The sequence below is a fragment of the Microcaecilia unicolor genome, chromosome 4, assembly GCF_901765095.1.
Source record: "Microcaecilia unicolor chromosome 4, aMicUni1.1, whole genome shotgun sequence".
NCBI lineage: Eukaryota > Metazoa > Chordata > Amphibia > Gymnophiona > Siphonopidae > Microcaecilia > Microcaecilia unicolor.
Window position 1 is genome coordinate 334,429,441 of NC_044034.1, and position 17,375 is coordinate 334,446,815.

Consider the following 17,375-nt stretch of genomic DNA (forward strand, 5'->3'; position numbering starts at 1 on the left):
TTGAAGCATACAGGATTAAAACCATTAGCATGTACTGAGTGTGGTAAAAAACGTCTGTTATAAGCACCGGAAGGGCAATGAATGTGGCAGAGCTGATGGCCTCTCCAGAAAAGAAAAGCCAGAACCACCCAGACACTGGACTATCGAGACCCAATCAGTGATCTGTGGAGGCCACAGTCCGGGGTCTCTCTCTTAAGGTGGGAGGTGTGAAGTAAATGTTTTAAACCTGTAAAATGTAGTTGTTTTATGTCTGAAGTGTATTTCTCCTATTTGGCCAGCAGATGGTGAATGTTTATGCTTAAAGCTGTTACAGAGTGTTTGTTTTTTTTTCTTTAGTTTGACACAAAAAGGAAGCAAGAAGCAGTATATTTAAAATCTTGTTGACTGGGCTCTGATTGGCCCAGGAGCTTATCTCATTTGGATTTTACTGGTTTTGGGTTCAGTCTTAGCCAGGAAGACAGAGAGACAGCTCTTTTTGAATTATATGTCCTGATCTTCCCAGGTACTGTTTAGCCAGTATGCAAATGCTTAGTTACTGTTATAATTGATCCATATTTCAGTTACCTTAAATATGTTTGCCAATTGCACATTTTTCCCTCTGTTTCAAGTTCTGAGAATAAACACAATGGTTTGTTTGTTCTGCCTGTCTGGACTGATAAAGAATCCTGGTGGTTTATGTGCTGGGTCTGTGAGTCCTTTCTGGGAACCGGGGGACCATTGTGAGTGTGGCCCTAGTAACCCTGAAATCAATGGGGATAATTTGAGCATGGAAGACTCGCCCAGAGGCAGTTGTGACCTGATCAGTAGGAGGAGGGTGCTAGTGTACAGCACAAGCAGCAGGTGCAAGAGGACCTGAGCTGTGCTGGGGATAGACCCTCTAAGTGGCCTCGGGGTAACCCCAGGCGGGTGGCTAGGGGTTTCATGACACCTTTCATCTCCTTTACCATTTCTGTTGCCCTCTATACCTGGGTTATAAGGGGAGGCTGGAAAGGGCCCGAGAGCGTTGTGGAAGGAAGGATGGAAGGGCATGGAGGAGAAGGAGGGAGTGGCGATTTTGAGGAGTGGAAGGGGCTACAAAAAGACGAGGTCAGCAAAAGAGGATTTGGGGAAACCAAAAACATTCTGACCTAGAAGTGACCCACTCTTAAAGGGTGTTTTTTTTTTTTTTGCCAGTTTCTACCTGCTCCTTTTGGATATCCAGCTGAATCCAAACAGACCTTCTATTGGGTTATAGTACCATACACTTTCATTTACAACTAGCTGTGGATTTATCCAAGGTAGTGCAGTTCATTCTGGAAACTTGCCATCATCAGTCCTCAATTTAGCCACTGGGTGTCACCACTGCACAATCACTGACACTCCCTAATACAGAGAGGCTCTGAACACTGCCAGTGCCATAATGAAACACTGCTTTAGCTCAAGCTCTTTACATGTCCTGCATCATGAGATAGAATAAATCCTGTATGGCAGCTCATCACCAAGACAAGGCTGCACATAGTTCAAATGGTTTTCACGCCATCACTTCCGGATTCTCAAGCACCAATGTTTAAAACCATGTTGATTGTATTTTGTTGCTGTAAGTTTTGAACAGTCAACCATTCTGCTTGCTTAAGGAATAATCACCAAGTCTAAAATTATTTTTGGTTTCAGTCACCTCTTGCCAAAGACCCTTATTAGCAGAGAGCAATGTTTCACTTCTTTATTATTAAAGACACTTTCGGCTGCTGCTGGATCTACCTGGAATGATACACCACAGCTGTCTGAAAATCCAAGAGGAGATCAGGCTCTTGCTAAAAACCTGAAAGCACTCAGTGGTATTTCACTAGCTTCCTAATCCAAATAAACAAACAGTGAAAAATTCACCATGATCAGCAAACATGAATTTATGGTCAGCTGTGATGGAAAGAACATTATTCAGTGGTGCCATACACAAACTAGCCACAGGCCTGAGGGAGGGGAGAGGACAGATGGAAACCGGACCAAAGAATAAGGAAGGAGGTGCATTTGGTACGTAACTGAATAATCATGAGTGCAGTATAAAAATCTGCATGTGGACAGGTCTTGGATGCTGCTTCATAGAATACCCCGTACCGATATCCTCTTTAAACAGAGAAGACCAGAGTGCTTGTCAAATCTTAAGGGAACAGCCCTGCTGCACCTCAGAGGTGTCCTGCTTTCTCCATATAGTAACTGTCCTTCCTCTATTCCTGGAGCTGAGTCATTCCATCACCGGTCTCCAAACCTGCCTGGGTTCTGAAAGAGTGGAACCTGGTCTCGGCATCAAACCTGTAAAATAAGCAGAATGAAAACACAATGGGGGACATGAAAGAGAGGAGGGAAAAAGACAGAGTCATTCATGTGAAACAGAAAAAAAGGCCAAGAGCAAGGGGCAGGAAAAGACAGACAAGCTAACAAGCAAAGAGGGGACTAGAGAGTTGCACGGGGACAGAAATCCTACCCATCCCCGCCCGTCCCTGCTGGAATCTTACCCGTCCCCACCCATCCCCGCTGGAATCTTACCCATCCCCACCCATCCCCGCAAAAATTTAAACCATCCCAACCCGTCCCCACCCGTCCCCGCAAGAATTTAACCCATCCCCACCCATCCCCGTAAGAATTTAATAGTACATAAAAGAAAGTTCCAGTCAGCTCCCTTTCTGGATTTGAGCCACAGCACTGTAGGCAAGGAAGGAACGGAAGTTGGAACTTGGAACACTCTGGTGCGCACATGTAAGATTTGTCTCTGATTCACTGGCAGTGTGTGCTGAAAGGTCGCCACATGCACGCGCCAGTAGGTCAGGTGACATCTGATTCTCGTGCCTGTGTCAGAGCTGAGGTCTGTGCACCAGCCTGGGAGCAAAGAGGATTAATAGTAACATAGTAAGTGACAGCAAATAGACCTGAACGGTCCATCCACTCTGCCCAATAGTCACACTCATGATCAATTCATCATTAAATCAACGAGTGTGATATTATATACTTGATTATGGTCTTTCTTTCGTGTTTCTGGAACAAAGACCACAGGAGTCTATCTGGCCCCATCCTTATGTTCCAACTGCTGGAGTTGCCATCAAAGCCCACTCCAGCCTATTCATGTTCTCATTTGTGGAACACAGACCGTAAAAGTCTGTCCAGCACTGTCCTCATGTTCCAGCCACTGAAGTTGCTGTCTAAGCCCTTTCCAGCCCATCTTACACCAGATTGCCATGTATGAGACACAGAACATACAAGTCTGTCAGGTATCAGCTCTAGTTCATCACAGCCAGAGTCGCCATCTAAGTGTCACTTGAGATATCCACACACATGCAGCCATTTAAAGTTAGCTTTTATATAACTTCCATTTTCTAATTAGAGATCCTCTGTGTTCATCCCACGCCTTTTTGAATTCCGTCATCATTTGTGACTCTACCACCTCCTTAATGGAAGACTTTCCACATTTATGCTGTTAAAGCAAGGAAGAAGAGGAGGAGGAGACAGCACTCAAATAAATTGGTATTCGATAGATGAGAGGCTAGTGCAGGTGCAGCTTACACTTCCACGGGAACCCCGCAGAACTGCTTCCATCCCCGCGGGAACCCCGCAGAACCGCTTCCGTCCCCGCGGGAACCCCGCAGAACCGCTTCCATCCCCGCGGGAACCCCGCAGGAACTGCTTCCGTCCCCGCGGGAATCCCGCGGGTTCCGCGGGATTCCCGCGGGGACGGAAGCCGTGCAGCTCTCTAGAGGGGACACAAAGAAGCAGGTTCAGAAGTGAAAAAACAGCAGAAGGAAACTAAAAGTAAGAAGCACTACCAACAGAGAGAGAGAGAGTGGAGGGTGAGAGGCAGGGAGAGAGAGATAACTTTACCCCATGCTGTCATTTCTAACATGCTACTAGATATATACAGTGCTCTACATATGAACAGGAGATTGCAAAGCTCACAAAGAAGGGATCGTCGGATCAGGAAACATAAGAAGTTACAGGCAATGTATTTACTGGATAAAACATGGCTAAAATCATCAACGCTTTAATCAGGGAGGGGAAGGGTATTTAAAAGTGAGCAGAGGAGTAGCCTAATGGTTAGAGCATTGAGCTGACAACCAGGGAAGCCTCATTCAAATCCCTTGGGCAACTCATTTAACCCTCCACTGCCTCAGGTGAAAACCTAGATTATAAACCCTCTAGAGACAGGAAAATATCTAGTGTACTTGAATGCACCTCACCTTGAGCTACTACTGAAAAAAAAAAAAAAAAAAGTGGGATAAATCTAAATAAATAAAAGCAGTCTCACAGGAAGGCATATGGCACAGCTAGGAGGAAAACATGAAGTTGGGAATATGGATGAAGAGGGAAGGCTGGAAAAGAATCTGTGACACTGCACGGTTACCCAGCTCACGGTGGAGATGGCTTCTCACTCCACAGACCTACCTTCCTTTGTCAAACTGGGTTTCTGCAGCCCCCCCTCTCTGATGCCAGGTGGAGGCAGCTGTGTTCGAGGGACATCAGGAAGCTCTGGAGGTTTGTTGGTAGAATCAAGGAGGAGAGAGTCGAGTTCCCTTTCAAGCTCCTCTGTGTCTACGTCTGGTGGTTCAGAGGAGAAATCAATTAATGTTACATACCAGAAAAAGGAGGAAAAGGAGAGTTAGTGAGGGTGGGCCACTATGGAATACCAGGAAACTGCCTTCTTGGTTGTCAGTTTACAAAAAGCTTCCATTTCTGCAAAACAGTCCTCAGCTTGTTGTGCTTTTTCAATATGGTGCTTGTAAGTGATTCCTATCATATTGGTAATGGGGACATCAGCACAACTAGGGCTGGCATGAACCCCGTGGTGGGGGTGTAACTACAATGCTGCCCAGAGGAGGCACACAACACCACATCTGGGTGCCAAAATATGACTTTCAAGCCTGCAATAATATTAAGACACAATTATTACTTGCAGCACCATATTTAAATTATAAAATACTAGTAAAAAAGGCCCGTTTCTGACACAAATGAAACGGGCGCTAGCAAGGTTTTCCTCGGAGTGTGTATGTTTGGGAGAGTGTATGTGAGAGTGACTGTGTGAGAGTCAGAGTGAAAGTGTGAGTGTGTGTGTGTGAGAGAGAGAGTGAGTCTGGGTGTGAGTGTGTTTGTGAGAGTGTGTGTGTGAGAATGAGAGTGTGTGCAAGTGTGTATGTGAGACACAGTGTGACAGTGTGTGTGTGTGTGCGAGAGAGAGAGTGTGTGTGAGACACAGATTCTCTGTGAGAGTGAGTGTATGAGACCAAGCGAGTGTGTGAGTGACTGTGTGGCACATAGAGAGTGAATGTGATACATTGTGAGACAGAGTGTGTGAGAGTGAGAGTCAGAAAGACATTGTATATGAGAGAGAGAGTGTGAGCCTTGCCCTCCCAATCCATGCCCATCTGTCCCCTGCCCCCTCCATTCATCCTTTTCCAGCAATTCCCCTCTCTCCGTGAGCCCTGCCATCTCAATCCATGCCCATCCATGCTTCTCTGTCCCCTGCCCCCTGCATTCATCCTTTTCCAGCAATTCCCCTCTCTCCCTGAGCCCTGCCATCTCAATCCATGCCCATCCATGCTTCTGTGTCCCCTGCCCCCTCCATTCATCCTTTTCCAGCAATTCCCCTCTCTCCCTGAGCCCTGCCATCTCAATCCATGCCCATCCATGCTTCTCTGTCCCCTGCCCCCTCCATTCATCATTTTTCAGCAATTGCCCTCTCTCCCTGAGCCCTGCCATCTCAATCCATGCCCATCCATGCTTCTCTGTCCCCTGCCCCCTCCATTCATCCTTTTTACAGCAATTCCCCTCTCACCCTGAGCCCTGCCATCTCAATCCATGTCCATCCATGCTTCTCTGTCCCCTGCCCCCTCCATTCATCCTTTTCCATCAATTCACCTCTCACCCTGAGCCCTGCCATCTCAATCCATGCCCATCCATGCTTCTCTGTCCCCTGCCCCCTCCATTCATCCTTTTCCAGCAATTCCCCTCTCTCCCTTCCATGACCCCCCCTCGCATCCATGCTCTTCTGTCTCCCATGTCCCAGCATGTCCCGCCCCCTTCGCATCCTTGCTGTCGTTTCTCCTCTGCCCTCCCGCTCCCATTGTTCAACTGCCCACCCTCTTCTCTTCCCCCTACATCCCTTTTTTTTTTTTTTTAATTTACCTCCGTGGCGGCGGTTCCGGCAGCGCAGCGTCAGGGAAGGAGGCGGCGCTCCCGACGTCTAGCCTTCCCTTCGTTGTGTTCCGCCTTCTTCTGACATGACGTCAGAAGAAGGCGGAACACAGCGAAGGGAAGGCTAGAGACGTCGGGAGCGCCGCCTCCTTCCCTGACGCTGCGTTTTTTGTTTGTTTTTTTTTTGCGCCGTCGACGTCATGACGTTTGCCCTGGACGTCATGACGTTTGACGCGAGGGCGGGGCAGAGACGGCTGGCAGCCTGGCTGGCTTCACACCACGAATCCACGAACCCTAAGAAATGTTTGAGTGACTTCAGAACGTTGTCCTCATTAGAACGTTCACGGTGCGTTTTATTATATTAGATATTGGACCCAATATTGAGTCAATAACATGTTACCATTTTAAATCAATCACCAGCACTGATACTGAACACATATTTCGTGCCACTATCTCTACAAGTAATGGAGCTGAATATAGAAATTCAGCAGTGACAGCTCTCAAACTATCCATTAAGTTTAAGCCTGGATAATTTATCAGATTAGTGATTAAATACTGATGCTAAATGGATAATCTCTGGCACCACCTCCACCTCTCCCCTAACCCAGCCCTAACTATATGAATAAAATCTGGCTATTTAGGGACTCTTTTACAAAGCGGTGGTAAGCCCAACGCGGGCTTACCGCACATCAATTTGGAAATACTACCAGCCCAACGCAGGCGCTGACAGTAGTTCCAGTCCCAGCGCGCGCCATTTCCCATGCTGCTGAAAACAGGGCTTTTTTGGGACGGCGGTTACCTGGCAGTAATCAGGCAGCGCCATGTGCTATCTGGTTACTGCCGAGTTAGGGTGGGAGCCCTTACTGCCACCTCAATGGGTGGGAGTAGGTGCTCCTCCACACATGGCCCAGTGGTAAGAGCAATCTTACCGCATGGCCATTTATTTTTGCAGCCCTTTTACCCGCTGCGGTAAACTGGGCCTCAGTGTGTGGCAAAAATGGCCGCTACTGCTACAGCAGAGCCCTTTTTACCGCAGCTTGGTAAAAGGGCCCCTTGGTGAATTAAACGGCCTGACCTTTTGAAAATAAACAGATAAGCAAGTGACCAAAGCAAAACTTGCTTTAAATATCAGTTCAACCATTCTTTAGATAGGTTGTTTCTAAAATCACACACTAAAAAATTACACGGTTTACTTGCAACAATATTCTTTTGAAATGTCCACAGCAATCCCCCTTTAAGGCAGTATCTGGTCTTAATTCTACAGGTAGTCTTCAGTGAAGTCATGTCATTTTACTTGTTAGTCAACTTGGACACAAAGAAATAAAGGCCGACAAGCAAGCTTAAAGTATTGATCATATTTAAGAATTTCAAGATAGTGAATCAATGTGACAAAGTGGTGGCCAGAATGATGCTAAAATGCACTGGGAGAGGCATAGCCAACAGAAAAAAAGGTGTGGAGGAGAAATCTAGTGGCTACAGAATTGGGCTGACAACCAGGGAAATAAATTCACATGCCTGCTCCTTGTGATCTTGGGCAAGTCACAACCCTCCATTGCTAGATTGTAAGCCAGTATCGACAGTACCTAAACATAACTCACCTTGCGCTATTCCTGAAAAAGGTGTGAACTAAAACCAAATCAAAATAACATATGTGCCTATTCTAAAATTACTCCGCTCATAAAGATCACTGGCAAAAAACTCATCTGGAGTCTTGCGTCCAGGTCTGAGGCTCCTATTGCGGAAGGACAGTTCACAGAAGGGCTACCAAACTGGTGTGGGACCTGCACAAGATGCCCTAGACTTGGATATATAAGTATGTGCATCCGAGGAGAAGAGAAACAGGGAGGCTGTGCACAGATCACCGCAGCAAGTTGGTAGCAGCAGGGAGCCATTCCGGATGACAAAGGCCAGATGTTCAGGTAACATCAACACTGGTGTTGACGGCTGTTTGGATTACTGTGGGACTTTGTGATTGGAAGTGGGGAGAGAGGGGTGCTGTGTGTAAAGTAAAAGAGCGATTCTTGCTTGTTCAGCTACCCCATGAAGTAGAATACAATGGAGGAAGATAACAAAAACTGTCCTGGAAAAGGATATCTTTTGGGCAGCAAAGATACAGGAATGCATGGATAGACTGGATGGACAAGTTAGTCTTTTTCAGCCATCATTTATTATGTGACTGCTAATATAATAAAAAACTGATTTTCCACACGTATCTGTTCACTTTATTTTTAGGTACGCAGAACTTTAATTGATAATTAAAATTAGTAACGAATGCCAAAGCAAACTAAACTTGCTGCTCATGGACTCACCAAGGCCACCAAAATCCACTCCTGCAAGGGTCTGCGTTATATCATCCTGGATATCGCAATACTGCAAGAGACCAGCACACAGTCAGTCACCCTTCTTTGTCCACTCCCTCATGTACCCACACTCTCCCCATCCCGCAGCTCTTGCTGTACCTCCTGGATCTGCTCCACGAGACTCTCTGCCTTCTGTACGGTGATATCCTTCATGGCGAGCTTCAGGGCTGCTGCACCAGCCTGATATGCATCAACTACCTAAGAGATAAGGAAACAGACAAAGCAATGGAGGATGTGAGTCTACTACTAGCAAGCTTTGTCTTCATAGAAATTTCTCCAACCACCATCAGAAGTTCGTGGTTCCTAACATCAAGAAACTCCTCCCAAGGGGAGGTGGGGAAACATGCAGAGCTCGAACCTGCTGACTCTTCACCCCTCCCCACATTTAGACAGGAAGTTTATAACAGAACACCTAGTTGGGGAGGCCACAAAGGCACCTATTTTGAGGTTATTTTATAAAGACACATAGGTGCCTTAAGCGTCTTTATAACATACTAGCCCAAAATCTGCCAAAATCAGGCTACAAAATGGCTGCAAACATTTACACCAGCTCAGGAGCTGGTTTAAACGTTCACAGTTTAAGTACACATGTAAGTGTGGATTTCCTATTTAAAACATTTTATTGAGGACAAATCACAAACAAATAAATGCATCGATTACATCAACAAATTTTTGTATAAACAACATTCAAAACCCAAGTACCCCCATCACCTGTCAACCTCCTCATCTCTTCCCTTACACTTATACACAATTTATAATACAAGAACAAAGCCCCCTTTTCCCCGAGACTTTAAACTTTACCCTTATCTTTCTCATTCAACCACTCAACCCATACCAGTAATAGCAGTCAAACTAAAGACATATATCCACGATGCTGCCAGAACATTCAACCCCAAGATATCAGTGTCTAAAGAGCTGTACTCCCCAGGCCGCTCAACAACAAGCTCAACTGTTACTAAACCTGATTGTACCAACCACCCCAAAAAAAAAAAAGGAAGGATGTTTTTACTAGAATCAGGACTATTTGGAGGCCACTCCCCCTTGCACCCTAGAAAGAGTTAAGAATCAAACTGTGTGCCCTATGCACAAGTGAATGGATATAAACTCCCCATACGGTCATAAATAACTTCTTCCATTTGAAAGAAGATCTAGCCTGTCTTTGCTCCAACAACATTAGTGCATGAAACTGGTTCCTCCAGTTCCAGAAGGAAGATGGATTTTTTACTTAACCCAACACTAAGCATAGTTTGTAGGTGTGGAGGTGTGAGTACTTTGTGACTCTACCTTTGCCACACCCAAACTCCGCACTGAAACACATCTACGCCAGAGTTCATGTACAGCACATACTTGTAATGTGGGGGGTAATTTTATAAACAGTTGTATATGCATGCAAAAACCTTTATAAAATAACCCCTTAATGTGCTCCCTGACAGATCCATGGGTTACCCCCCTTCAACCCCTGAGTACAAACAACCCAAGACGCACTGGCAGATAACAGTCATTTTAGGTCTTTTTACCACCATCCCAATGTTCATACTTATCTCATCGAAAGATTGGAATGATAAAAGACCAAGGCCGCGCACGTATGAGAAAAGCAATTCATTTATTGACTTACCAACAGAGTATACAGAATTAATATAAATTTTTCTCATAGGAGTACAGTTCTGCTTATACAAAAGTACTGGCTGAAAACTGTCTCAACATTTACTAATCATGAAGCTACTTATATACTGTTTCTATTTTACCTAGTATATACAAAGCCCTTTCATGAGAGATTACTTCGTTCCCTTCACTCATCATCTATTTCTCTCGTGTTGTACAGCCAGAAACTCCCTGCTATTCTGTCTATTACCTCATGTTCTGTTTCCTAAACTCCTGAGCACATACCATTCTAACTACAGTCTTGTCTGTCAGTTTGGTCAGCCTTCACCTTTAACAACATCCCTTGACTCATAACCATGTTGCTACTTCTTCAGTTACCCCCCTTTCATCCCTCTACTCCCAACCCGAGTACAAACAACCCAAGACACACTGGCAGATAACAGTATCCCTCAAGTACACTACTACCCTATGAGTGGAGGGATCATGGCTTCTAGACCCAGACACCCAAAGTCTAGCCTTTTGAGAACAGTTAACACAGAATTGGCTGCGGAGGAACAAGCCATGAGATAAACCTAGTGAGCCAGAGGATCTTGGAGGGGATGGTGGCTGGGGAGGGAGAGTCAGTGAGACTGGCCTATTAAGGTGAAAGAAAGGTGGTGTTCAGATTGGCCCAGAAAGCTCGGGAATAACGAAGAGGGTTGCAAACCTAACCCTTTGAGATCTCAGCAAGTGACATTATCCAAGCAGGAGGAAGGTACGGTATATGACTGGTCCAGCAGTATAAACAGCAGCAGCAGCAAAAGTTATGACAAAAAAGGTGCAGTGTACCATACGGTCAGTCTGAGAAGAGGAGATTCGGTCCAAAATGCTCTGCACACATTCTATCTTGGACTGAAGCTCTCCAATCCGTTTTTCTACCCTCTTCTTGGATTTTAAATTTCTTAATGCCTGAGAATAAAGCATAAAATATGTTGTCTCAGAACCAGATGCTGAGCTCAGAAGCCCTCTACAGCCATCTCTGACCACTTTTGCAGTAATAGAGCCCTCTCCCCCTTTTCTTATTCCATCTTCCCAACCCCAGACAGAGTGTATCCCACACAGAGCTCATCTTCCAGGAGCAACACTTACCTGCTGCTTTTTCCCAGCTCTATAAGCACTCTGGGCCTCCACTTTTGACCTGAGATGCAAGCATGAGAAGAACATCAGTTTTTGCAGAGCGGTCAGTTAGACAGAAATAGAACAGGCTGGACAGATCCTGACGCCATATCATAAACTGTTAAATTTCCTTACAGGATGGTGCGAAAGAAAATGGGGAGAGGGACACAGAGAGTAAGAGAATCATCAGGCTCTGTGAAGTCCAGGGGCGTAGCCAGACTTCGTCAGGAGGGGGGTCCAGAGCCCGAAGTGGAGCAAATTTTAGGCCCCCCCCCCCAGCGCCGCTGCTCCTCCCCCGTCCCTTTCAAGCCCCCTCCCGCCGCCATCAACCTTCCCCCGCCACCACCAGGTACTTTTGCTAGCGGGGGTCCCCAACCCCCGCCAGCTGAAGTCCCCTTCAGCGCCGGTCTCCGAGTCCAGCACATTCGCTGATCTGGATTCTGTGAGTCCTGCCGTCCTGCAGGTTCCTAAGTGCAGGACTCACAGAAACAGAATCCAGATCAGCAACGCACCAGAGACCGGTGCTGAAGTGGACTTCGGCTGGCGGGGGTTGGGGACCCCCTCCAGCAAAGGTACCTGATGGCAGGGGAGGGTTGGCGACGGAGGGGGTGGGGTCGAATGTGTCGGGAGAGAGTCGGCGGTGGCAGGGAGGGGGGTGAAAGCAGGGGGGGGCAGGGGGGGGCAGGGCTAAATCTGCAGGGGCCCATGCCCCCGTGGCCCCACCTAGCTATGCCCCTGGTGAAGTCACTGGTCAGCTGGGGCTAGGGATATGAGGAAGAGAGCCGTCATCACTGCTCATTGGGGACACCTAATGGCTCCCAACACAGAACCATTGCTGGAATGACCAGCCTAGGTACACAGGAAGGATAGAAAACAGAGGAAAAATCCTCAGGTAGTTATAAAGCCCAAAGGCTCAAGAAGAAACTGCCAGTTCAAAAATAAAACCAGAAAACAAAAAATAAAACAAACAAACAAAAAATATATCAGAGAACAGAGGCTTGGGAGGGAAGGTTTCTGGTGCTGAGCTAGGAATTGGAAGTGGGCATAGAATGGAGTTGAGAGAGGAAAGAGAAAAGACCAGAGCCGTGCAGAGCTCTGGAAGAGACCACCACCCACCAACAGGCAGAAGGACCCTCATTACCTGTCCGCCTGTACAGAGAGCATCTCAACTTTCTGTAGCAGCAGTTTCTCGCTCTTCATTAGCTGGTACACTCCCAGATCCACATCGTTCACCGGAGACACATTTTCCTGAGGACTTCGTGCAAACTTCACAATCTGAGACAGACAGTATCACCACTTCAGAAACTGAAGAATTAATCCCTTTTTTAAAAATTATTTATTTATAACAATTTTACATTTATAATCAAGCAAATGCTTGTGAAGAACTAATTCTAATTATTTTGCAACTATTTGATGAGGACCTTAAGTCAACTTCATGATCAATTTTGTCTCCATATAAGATCCTCTTCACCTCTACCAAAAATCATGTCACCAAGTTCAGTGGCTATACTGATTACAAAATAAAAATACAAACGTGTATGGAGTTTTATGCCCCTATTTACATGTGTTCAAAAAGAACAAAATGCCATACTGGGTCAGACCCATAGTCTATTGGGTCCAGCATCCTGTCTCCAACAGAGACCAATCTGGTCACCTGGAAGTGAAGGAGTAGCCTAATGGTTAGAGCAGCAAGCTGAGAACCAGTGGAACAAGGATTCAGATCTCATCAAACCTTCCTTGCCATCTTGGGCAAGTCACTTAACTCTCCACTGCCTCAGGTACAAACTTTGATTGTGAGCCCTTGAGGCACAGAGAAATACCTAGTGTACATGATTGCAAGTCAACTTGAGCTACAACTGAAAAGGACAGATTTAAATCCAAATACCCTCCTTGACTCATCCTAATGGGGATATCTTCTTCCTTTATTCACTCCCAGAAGTAAGAGTGGCAATCCCTTCTACCTAATTATTAACAAACCTATTCTCCAGAAATTTGACAAACTTTTAAAATTCAGGTAGACTAATAGATGACCACATTTTCCGGCAACAAATTCCAATTGTATACTAAGAAAATACTTTCTTAAATTTGCTTGACAGTTGTGCAAGTCACTCAAGCTTGTTTTTGGGTACTCTCTAACCAGTCTTCTTTTCAGGATATCTACAAAGAATATGCATGAAAAACATTTGCATTTAAGGGTGCAGTGCATGCAGACTGCTCTCATACCTTTTCATCGTGGATATCGTAAAAACTGGACTGGCTTAACAAACACTGTCCTAGGTCCTACTATTATCAATAAGGGTAAATAGCCATTCTCGACGATCTGCTCTTATGTGGTGAAACTTTCAGGAAGCTCTATGTCAGAGGCCACCTGTTTTAGAGAGCAGTTGCTCTCTAAAATTTAGAGGCAGTACCTTATAGGTCATATCTATTACTACAAGTCTATGATCATCGCTGATCAAACCAAAGTAAATACAGAAACCATTTGCAGTAGGATGAACCTAGCAAAGGATTGTTGATATGAAAGCCTTATACCAGCATTCAACTAGATCACATCACACTGATTCCCTTTTACCTTTTCTCCATTCCTTTCCAAAACTGTAACTCTCTTCTCCTTCTGCAGCTGGAGAAGCACGAGGTAGAACATCCTCTCATCTGAACAGAGGGAGGCACAGAGCGAATGCAGCTCTGACAAGGAGACCATAGATTGGGAGGATGGGAAGGAATTCTGAAACAAACAATACACGCTGTCCGCCTTCTCCTGCAGGAAAGAACAAAAGAATGTGAGACGTGTATAGATCACATTTTGCAGACAGAATTTGGTGGCTCTAGAGAAAAATGGCTTTGATACCTTCTTAGGTACCCATTTAAGAATTTTCCAATTGATGATGTGTAAGAGGTTTCAAGCCCGCACAAGTTTCTTTTTCTCAAGTACATTTTGAATCAAACTGATAAATGAGAATCTGATAAACAAATGTGCAGAACACCAGACCAATACAGAACTATAGCCATGGAGCAATACAGAGGCATTGTAATATTCTTGGTCTGTTTTGCATCCCTTTCATTAATTCCTAGCATCCTGTGTCTTCACTTTGTATAAAATGTGTTGATATCCTGATATGCAAGGTTGACAGGTGCTGTGTCTCCAACACTACTAGGCAAGCACTGGGAAAGGGACTGTAGAATAGAGAGTTGCACGGGGACAGAAATCTTACCCATCCCCGCCCGTCCCTGCTGGAATCTTACCCGTCCCCACCCATCCCCACTGGAATCTTACCCATCCCCACCCATCCCCGCAAAAATTTAAACCATCCCAACCCGTCCCCACCCATCCCCGCAAGAATTTAACCCATCCCCACTCATCCCCGTAAGAATTTAATAGTACATAAAAGAAAGTTCCAGTCAGCTCCCTCAGTCTCTTTCTGGATTTGAGCCACAGCACTGTAGGCAAGGAAGGAACGGAAGTTGGAACTTGGAACCCTGGTGCGCACATGTAAGATTTGTCTCTGATTCACTGGCAGTGTGTGCTGAGAGGCCGCCACATGCACGCGCCAGTAGGTCAGGTGACATCTGATTCTCATGCCTGTGTCAGAGCTGAGGTCTGTGCACCAGCCTGGGAGCAAAGAGGATTAATAGTAACATAGTAAGTGACAGCAAATAGACCTGAACGGTCCATCCACTCTGCCCAATAGTCACACTCAGGATCAATTCATCATTAAATCAACGAGTGTGATATTATATACTTGATTATGGTTTTTCTTTCGTGTTTCTGGAACAAAGACCACAGAAGTCTATCTGGCCCCATCCTTATGTTCCAACTGCTGGAGTTGCCATCAAAGCCCACTCCAGCCTATTCATGTTCTCATTTGTGGGACACAGACCGTAAAAATCTGTCCAGCACTGTCCTCATGTTCCAGCCACTGAAGTTGCTGTCTAAGCCCTTTGCAGCCCATCCTACACCAGATTGCCATGTATGAGACACAGAACATACAAGTCTGCCAGGTATCAGCTCTAGTTCATCACAGCCAGAGTCGCCATCTAAGCATCACTTGACACATCCACACACATGCAGCCATTTAAGGTTAGCTTTTATATAACTTCCATTTTCTAATTAGAGATCCTCTGTGTTCATCCCACGCCTTTTTGAATTCCGTCATCATTTCTGACTCTACCACCTCCTTAATGGAAGACTTTCCACATTTATGCTGTTAAAGCAAGGAAGAAGAGGAGGAGGAGACAGCACTCAAATAAATTGGTATTCGGTAGATGAGAGGCTGGTGCAGGTGCAGCTTACACTTTCACGGGAAGCCCACAGAACTGGTTCCATCCCCGCGGGAACCCCGCAGGAACTGCCTCCGTCCCCGCGGGAACCCCGCAGAACTGGTTCCATCCCCGTGGGAACCCCGCAGGAACTGCCTCCGTCCCCGCGGGAATCCCGCGGGTTCCACGGGATTCCCGCGGGGACGGAAACCGTGCAGCTCTCTACTGTAGAACCCGGGGGGGGGGGGGTCCAGATGAGGAGAGAAGTGTCCAAAGGGCCCTCCGTGTCCACAATCAAAGCAATGGTAAGTGCTCCACCACGGAGATGGCCTAAAGGAGCGGGATCTGCCTGTAACAAAAGAAGGCCCTGCGAGACTCACACCTGCCCCCCCATAACCCAAACCTGACTGGTTGCTATTGTGAGAAAACAGACATGTGTATAACAGTTTCCCTCCCTCCTCATGTATATTTTGGCCCTTCAGCTATATGGTAAGTTGTAAAGTATCATAGCAATTTTGTTTGAATGTTCAAATTGTGTGCTTGTTAGATATTCCATCACTATTATGCTTGCATCATACTGTATCTCTGTTATTTGAATTTCAGGGCTGTTAAATGTGTATATTTTTGATCCTGTTTCATGGTAGTCTTATTATTAGGTTTTAATTTGCTGTTTTCAAGTTTCCTCTTTCATTGTATTTATGTTTATACTTGTACATTTTAATATTGTTAGGCTGTTAACAGAACTGTAAGTTTTTTTTGTTAAACTGTACCTACTGTACACCCCATTGGGTGAATCTCTTCATAAAGGCAGTTAATGAATCCCAATAAATATAGAAACAGCCCCCAGATTCCTGCACAGTAGATTGGGGTAGATCCTGTAGCAACAACACATTTCAAAGCTTTTATACATCTGTATATATCTGAAATATTTTGCACATTATATAATGCACGTTTACTTTGTATAATAAAAATAGATTTCCACCCTCCTTTGTATCTAAATATTTGATTTTGTTCTTTCGGGAGATTAATGGTTATGGAACTTCAGATACTGAGGCAGGAGAGATGGGAAGAGGGTAAGATGAAAGATTGGGAATGGTGGGGGAAGGAAAGTAGATACATAGATTAAAAAAAAAACAAAACAGAAGGAAGAGGGACGATCAGGATGGGGGAAAAGAGAGAGTAGACAAGGATAGGAGAAAGGGAGGTGTTTAATCTGGCTTTCCCTCACATCCCTATCTCTTGCCCCTTCTCACCCCATCCACTTTCTCTCTCTTTTCTGTTCCCCTTCTTGGTGCCAATATATGCACACTCCTTCCCCTCTATTCACAGCTTCCCCACCCCTTCATCATATCTCCAAGCCTATTTTTAATATAATCCTACCCCCCAACCTAGCCTCTCTATCCCAGTTCCCTTCTCCAAGTACTCTTTTGTACCCCTCCCTCCCTCCCTCAAGCTAATCACTGGGCAGAGGAGGAAGAGGAGGAGGAGAGTAGCTTCATGTTGGGTCACTTCTTCCTCTGCTACCAAGGCCAATTGCTGCTGTGAGCTGCGCAGTTCAAATCAGAGTCAGGCCCAGAACAGTAGGGGAGGAAGACGAGGCCACAACCAGCCTACAGGAAACAGCAGAGAAACTGAAGAACAGTTTCATGGCCTGGCGTGGCCCAGCCCCCTGGCCTCCAGTGGCGATTCCACAGGGAACATGGAATCTCATGGAAAGAGGCAAATTTCGTAGCCCCTCCTGTGGCCAGGAATCACAAGAGACCAGGGACTCTGACTATAAGAAATTAAAAAACAAAACAAGAAAACATTTGAAAATCTTTGATAACGAATGAAACTATTTTATCTAAC

The 17,375-nt window shown here is 45.6% G+C and overlaps 1 protein-coding gene across 1 annotated transcript in view; it reads right to left on the bottom strand.

Moving 5' to 3' along the window:
* Window positions 1-1,867: 1,867 nt before the first annotated feature.
* Window positions 1,868-17,375, bottom strand: part of CHMP7 (charged multivesicular body protein 7) — a 39,041-nt gene continuing 23,533 nt past the window's right edge. The window contains exons 3-10 of the mRNA XM_030202049.1: window positions 13,843-14,028; window positions 12,412-12,545; window positions 11,244-11,292; window positions 10,944-11,063; window positions 8,613-8,711; window positions 8,463-8,523; window positions 4,408-4,560; window positions 1,868-2,286 (exon numbers count right to left, since the gene is read on the bottom strand). Of these exons, the coding sequence (XP_030057909.1) occupies window positions 2,219-2,286; window positions 4,408-4,560; window positions 8,463-8,523; window positions 8,613-8,711; window positions 10,944-11,063; window positions 11,244-11,292; window positions 12,412-12,545; window positions 13,843-14,028 (870 nt within the window). The 3' untranslated portion in view covers window positions 1,868-2,218. The remainder of the gene's footprint in view (window positions 2,287-4,407; window positions 4,561-8,462; window positions 8,524-8,612; window positions 8,712-10,943; window positions 11,064-11,243; window positions 11,293-12,411; window positions 12,546-13,842; window positions 14,029-17,375) is intronic.